Source organism: Heloderma suspectum, chromosome 2, assembly GCF_057233095.1.
Source record: "Heloderma suspectum isolate Gila_16-S chromosome 2, 16-S_ref, whole genome shotgun sequence".
NCBI classification, from domain to species: Eukaryota; Metazoa; Chordata; class Lepidosauria; order Squamata; family Helodermatidae; genus Heloderma; species Heloderma suspectum.
In genome coordinates, this window is record NC_139459.1 from 33,642,506 (window position 1) to 33,649,508 (window position 7,003).

The following is a 7,003-nucleotide window of genomic DNA, read 5'->3' on the forward strand; positions in this document are numbered from 1 at the left end:
AAGATGCAGAAAGTGGTCCCCCCACCCCGCCCCCAATGACATGTTGTTGTCCAGATTGAGGGAAATCAATCTGGTCTGCACATGTATTTCTCCTGATTGACATTCCAGCATCACCTGGTTTCCCAAACAAGGGGAATTATGGGCTGCTGGGTAGAGTTGCCTGTAGTTCCTTACTCCAACCAGCAGTCCCAGTGGTGCAGGGAGTCAGCGTAGGGACGGCACGGGCACCCAATTCAGTCTGACAAGCCGGCAGACCTGCTCCTGCCTGCACCCCCAAGCCCTGCTTGCTGAGCCTCTGCCCCTGCTTGCCCCCTGTCTGGGCTTGGCGAATGGCCTGCACACACCCTGGCAGCCTTGTCAAGCTTCGTGGTCACCATTTTCTGAGAAATAAAATGGTGATTGCAAAAATGTGCAAATTTGCACTGGCGTGAAAATGCGTGTTTTATGAAAAATGCACATTTTCATACACACACTAATGTGTGCCTTCACAAAAATGCACATTTCACACATAAGAATATGCGCATTCGCAAAAATGCACATTTTTGCACATACAAAAACATGCACATTTTTGCGATCACCATTTTTTTTTTTAGAAATCGTGACTGCAGAGCTCAATGAGGCCACTGGGATGAGTGCAGGCTGCTTGTCAAGAGTGGGAGGGACTTGAGCGCAGTCTGGGAACCAGTGAGTGGGGGCAGGGGCTGGGCAGGAATCCGAAGAACCCGGACGGGAGTGAGTTCGCACATCCCTAAGTCAGTGCCTGATCCACAGGGTTCCTGATGAGCCCCATGGCATCTGACCCTATTGAACCCACGGCATCACTGCCTCTCACTGCTTTTTGTAACGCCAGGGTAATGGGCCTTTCCTAGAAATGCTCCAGCATTTCTTGCAAAGAGCTGTGCGAGACAGTGAAAGCATAGGGTTACTACAGCTCCATGCTGTAGTAACTCCTTGCTTCTTTGTTTTCCAGCCTCACTGCTGTATATTGTTGCAACACAAAAATCTGGCACAACTCCTTCTCTTCACCACCCAAAGTGCAAACCATTTACAGGGTGGAGGATCAAATTATTTCTCATAACATGGAAGGTTTCAAAATATTAAATATTTTTTTCTTCTGTATACTTTTTTTTTAGCTATGAAGATGGCCAAGTAGGTGATACAAGTATAAACACTCAAGAGCCAAGCATTCATAAAGAGATCCTCCGGGTCATTGGTAATCAAACTGCTACTGGTTAAAAGGACCACTCTTAATTCCTTGATGTGATTTGGAATCCTTCCTCAGTCTCAAAGCTGGATTTTGAACTGAAGAAGATGTGGGGGGAAAAACTAATTTATTGTTATTCTGAACAAGTTGACCCTTTGAATACTTTTTTCTTACTTAGCATTTCTTATCACAAAGAAATTATATATAGATATAGATATATATACACACACACACCCCTAAAAGGGATGCAAGCAAGAAACTGTAGGGATACAAAGTCTATTGATACAATACAGCTGACAGTTAAAACAGACGTTTCGGTTGTTCACAATAAACAGAATTTGAAAAGGAGTTTTGTGCTGATATTTTTATATTAAAGACTTGAATTGCATCATTTCAGTACTGTATACCTATATTTTAAATTTACAACAACTCAAATGAAAACAGTCTTCTTTTTTTAAAACGGAAACCTACATAGTACAGGATATTTTGCAATAAGTAGAATATTCACATTTTAATACACTATACAAACTGGTTGCCTGGAACGAATTGAATATGGTGGAAAAGTTAGCTGTAATATATTCGTTCTGCTATATACAAACCATGTACAGGATCCAAAATGTTGCAGGAGGAAAACCTTTTTGTTGTTCTGACAATTATGTGCCAACATAAAAATGATTAGTTTATCAATGATGGGCATAAGAGCATGAATTTGGTTTTGTACAAGTTTAATTCCTTTAGATGCAATTCTTGGAGAAAAAAATCCTGGCCAATACATCCTTCTTCAGTTCTTTTGAAGAAAGACTGCTAAGTAGTTGCTAGCTGTCTTTTTTAAATGGTACAAATATGACAGTTGGTCAGTGCATAAGGGGCTGATAAATACCTGAATGATCAATGCTGTCTTCATGAAATTTTCAAATTAGCCTAGGTGAAGTACTGAGTCCTACTGCTCAGAAAGTTCAGCTGCCTTCTTTGGTTTCTTCTTGAGTTGCATGACAATGACCATGTGGTTAATGACAGGCATATGTGTCTATAGGAACCTAAATGTATTCCGATTGCCAAGTTAGTTTGAACCTGATACCATTCTTCTCTTTCTTTTTTTTGCAGTGGAAATGTACTTTTGAATCTATCATTTTATGTTAATCTGTGCATCCACAAAGCGAAAGAACCACATCTGTCAAATTTGTGGAGCTGGTACGCATGCAATATGTAGGTGATATGTGTGGTAGGGTGCAGAACTGAGCGTTGTGCTCACATGCCCTCTTATATTGCATATAGACTTTTAATGTGAATTGAGGGCCACGCAAGCAGGCCACCTTCATCCACTGCCTTTGTTATGGCAGACAGGTAATATGAATAGGTTCTACTTACATAGGCCTTGATTCACAATGAAGAATCCACATGCAGTATGGACCCAGGGGGGTGGTTGTCTGCAACGTTAGTCTAACTTAAGCCTGATTCATTTCAATGGAACTACTTTAAGGAGGACTAGCATTGGATACAACCTGAGGCTTCCACCTGCACCCACTGCATGTATTACCTACACACTTTTGTCCAGTGTGAGAATTGCTGCACAACTTGTGCCAAATTAGACGCTGAGGTTGTTTCATCCAATAACATGGAAGTAAGGTGGCAGTCACATCTCGGGACCAATCCTACAAGATGCTGAGCATCTATTGTCAGTCAGTTTCAGGATTGTTATTTTGGTGTTCATTGTTGACAGCAATGAAATCAGCTGTGGGTTCATCTCTACAGAATTAAAGACTGATGGAAAAAACAAGCGTTGAAACAAAAGATTTCCTAGCAGCACAAATAACCAAAACTAGAATTCAGCAGAAATGGCCAATAGCAATATTGATGTTGCCTCATAGTACTAGGACCTAATAAGTAAGATAGTGTATGCCTAACGGAATGCATTTTTCCTGATCAACCATATGGTAATTGGCTGGGAAGCTTGCAATGGGGCATTCCCTCATGAGAGACCTTACAAATTAATTTTTCATTCTAGGCTTAATTTAACATGCTTAAATGTTATGTGCTTTCCTAGATGCCAGACTAAAGCTCATTCAGTAGAATAAATGGGACAGTGGAGTGCTCAGTTGACTGTGGCATCCATGGAAACCCTTGCATAGCATACTGTGTGAGCTCCGGTACTGAAGCACATTTGGTACTGGTGACTACTCTTCATATCAGTTTTAACACACAGGATGCTTCCAGATGGAGTGTTTGCAAGGGACAGGCATGCTGACTCAGTTCATACCAATTGTGATTGCTGATAGTCCAAATGAGTTAGCGGGAGGAGCATGGCATAGCTACTGTAGCAGAAAGATGTCAATGGTAGCACGAAAAACCCCACAAAAATGAGCACCAATGTTATGGTCACCTCAGTAATCAGTTGTCTGGAATGTGCTCAAATAAGTCCTTCCACATGGATATCCCTTGTTATACAGACTGTTCAAGAACAGAGGCTATGAATAGGTAGAATCATCAACCATCATATAAACCTAAGCTTGGTTCATAAATTCATATACATCACTTGCTTGCTTTCCTCTTGATTACTGAACCCATGATTGAATATATGAACTGACCACATTTGAAAGCTTTGTGTCTGAGGTGATGTCCAGTCATATCAGTTTCATTTATATTTATATCCATGTTATATTTATGAATGCCAAATCACACATAGGCATCATCAGTTAATGTAGTCATCAACATCTTATGGGTGTGAGCCAGCCCCTAGCTATATTTAGGGAACAGGGCAAAGTGAGTTGGATGTTGCATGATAGGAGCGTGTTTACAATGGATTCAAGCAATATTTTTTCAAAGCCTACACATAGGGATAATCTTACCACATGGGAATGTTCTTCTCGTTGATAGCTACTGACAAAAGGATTGACTTTAGAGCACATCACTAACTTCTCACTGTGTAATGACAGCTGCAAACAACCAGGGCATCATGATAATTCTAAGCATCATGTGGTCATCTGAATCTATTCATAAACTAGCTGGATCCTTCATTGAAGATTCTTAGAACTTTAGAATAGAGGATCCATAGTAGAATAGACAAGATCAACTCAGCATTTAATTATTGTTGCAAAATGTTGAGCTGAGTTGTATGGATGGATACAATGGCTTTTGGACATCTTAAGTGTTCTGTACATTACTGTACATGGCAGAAACTTTGTGAACATTGACATTTACCAGTAAGTCCAAAGATTTTATGAGGACAGAGGAACACTTTGAAAATTCTGACATATTTCATCTTCATTTCCCATTGGAATATTTATTACAGTTAGCTTGTAAATATTGAAAACAAACACTTCTGACATTTGTTTACTAAGGATTGCCAATAAACACCAATGTTAACTGAGTTTCTGACACCTACTGTAACATATACACATGAAAACATGCATATGGGACACAGACACTTTTAGAATAAAAGTTGGGCAATATTACTTGGCTTGGCTGTATTGACAAATTCATATTTCTCACCCCCCACAAATTCATCTTTTCCTTGTCTACTACCTCATAAGTGTAATGGCACACTGCAATAGAAGGCCACCAAATTTAAAACAGGAATGGTATCACCAGGTGTCTGTAGAACTACAGCCTCCTCTCTCTTGGAAAGCAGCCAGAATAGGGGTGGGAGGGTGGGGAGGGCAAATACTGCTGAACTTTTCCATTATTTTTTGTTTGCTCCAATGGTTGCAAAAAGATGACATATATGGATCTCAAGCTTATATGTGGTCTTAAATGATCAGCCTGAACAACCCTTGCAATCAATCTCAGGTTGTTCGATGTGGCTGAGTATGAGCTGGTTTGCACAATCAAATAAGCAACCATGGCTTATTTAAGCCACGGTGGGCTGTGGCAAATACCAGCTGGCACGTGCAGGTGGCTATTATGAATATTCAAGCCACGGCTTGTCATGTCATCTGAACCCAGGCAGCAGGGGTTGTGCTAGGGTTAAGCAACCCTCACATAACCCATGGCCTGTTCTAGGGTTTGCAAAGGTTGTTTAACCCTTGCACAACTCCCACCACCCAGTTCGGATGACATGACAAGCCTCAGCTGCAGCTTGAATATCAAAAACTGCCCACCATACACCGCAGCTTTTTCAAGCCACCGTGGGCCACCGTGATCTTGTGAACTGGGTCTTTGTGGGTGAATGCCAATACAGTGGAGCCTTGAAGATATGAATGGGTTTCTGTTGTTTTTGGCTATAAGAGGGAGTAGCTAAAATTATCTTGTCTGCAGGTTCACCCAACCTTCCTGAACCACCCCTTGCTATTTTCATCCCTTACATCCAGCTCTACGAAGCTCCCCCACTTATATCTACCATCTCTCCAGCATTCCTTCAAAAATGATATTACACCGCTCACTCATTCTCCCACCTTTGATGCATCCATGAATATTAGGATTAATTGCTGTCAGGGTGCCCCTTCCTACCTTACTCTGAAGCTCCCATCACACACATCCCAGCAGTGTGGGAACTGCTGCCCTGGTATGACCTCATGTGACAGTGATGTGTGCGTGTGTGTGAGAGAGAGAGAGAGAGAAAGAATGACACAACCTTATGGGCAAAGCCAACCTTGTAGCTCTTTCTGATCGAATAGGAAAGACTAACTGGGTGACAACCAGATAGTGCTGTGGCTGCATGTGAAGTTGATCTAGCAACAGTGTCCTGAGTGCTATGCTGCATTTGGTATGACTTGGTTTGTTTCTCTGGGACAGAAGTGTACTTAAAATGAGAATTCTACTTATAACTTGTTCATAAACATCCAGCACATAGTCTTTCCTCTTCTGCACACATTTCATACCATCTTCATGCCTCTGGATACAGGTGGCTGGCCAGCAACGGAGAGGTCTCTTGCCCTCTGTTCCTGTTTGTGGGTTTCCCATTAGGGTATGCAGTTGTCCACTGTGGGAAACAGGATGCTGGACTAGATAGGGCTTTGATTGGACTAGATCCAGCAGGGCTTTTCTTATGATCTTATAATAGGAGCTAGGTTTTTCCCTGTCCTGTGCTGATGCTGTTTTATATACTGCACCTTCAGTGTCCCAGTTTCCTGTTTTGCACAACATGCCCAATTTTAAGAGATTATAAGAGGGGACAATGTAGTTACACATCCCCAGTAATTATACCTGGCACTGCTAATAGCTCCTATGAAGTCCCGAGTGAAAGCAGAGGAATTTTATAATATTCATCTGGGTAATTTGCAGCACAAGGTAAGCAGAGTTGCTACCATTCTTCAGGCTGCTGTGAGTTTTGTAACTGCATCTCGGGCACAAAATTCAAGATCTCTGTTCCAGGAGAAAACTCTTCACCATTGAATATCTGCCGCCATTCATTTGTTTAAAGATGCAAGAGTCCTGCCAGGAAATAGATGCAAATCCTTTCAGTATGCCCCAAATGTTAGAGAGCTGTTGTTGTTAACTGTGTGTAGATTCTTCCAAAAATGGCCATGGTTGTGGGAAATTCAGTGATGGGGTAGCACTGTAAAAACAGAACAAAGAAAATAGTTGCCAACTTTTCTATGGTGCAGTGCCCCTGTGCATTTAACATCTGGGTGACAAGCAGAATGTTTCACCTGTGGAATTCCTGCTTGTGAAACTGATGTTAAAGCTCTCTCTAATCTACCAGGCTCAAGTTTCATTTGTAAATGTTGTGTTTGGGGCCAATTCCCACTTGTTTCAATGTGTATTACAATGGAGAAGCTCCTTGTAGATTCTGTCACTGCTTTTCTGATTTTCTCTTTAGGACCCCAAACACTGGGAACCAATTCAAACATGGATTCACTG

At 41.5% G+C, this 7,003-nt stretch overlaps 1 protein-coding gene across 3 annotated transcripts in view; it reads left to right on the forward strand.

Moving 5' to 3' along the window:
• The window catches only part of PARP8 (poly(ADP-ribose) polymerase family member 8), a 207,817-nt gene extending 203,245 nt beyond the window's left edge, over positions 1 to 4,572 (forward strand). For 2 of the 3 annotated variants that reach the window (XM_084833190.1, XM_084833192.1), the window contains one exon: positions 1,134 to 1,551. In XM_084833190.1, coding sequence (XP_084689316.1) covers positions 1,134 to 1,236 — 103 coding nt within the window. In that variant the 3' untranslated portion in view covers positions 1,237 to 1,551. Of the gene's footprint in view, positions 1 to 1,133; positions 1,552 to 2,308 lie in introns of those variants that run through there. The other variant, XM_084833191.1, reaches the window with a different exon arrangement.
• The last annotated feature ends 2,431 nt before the right edge of the window (positions 4,573 to 7,003 follow it).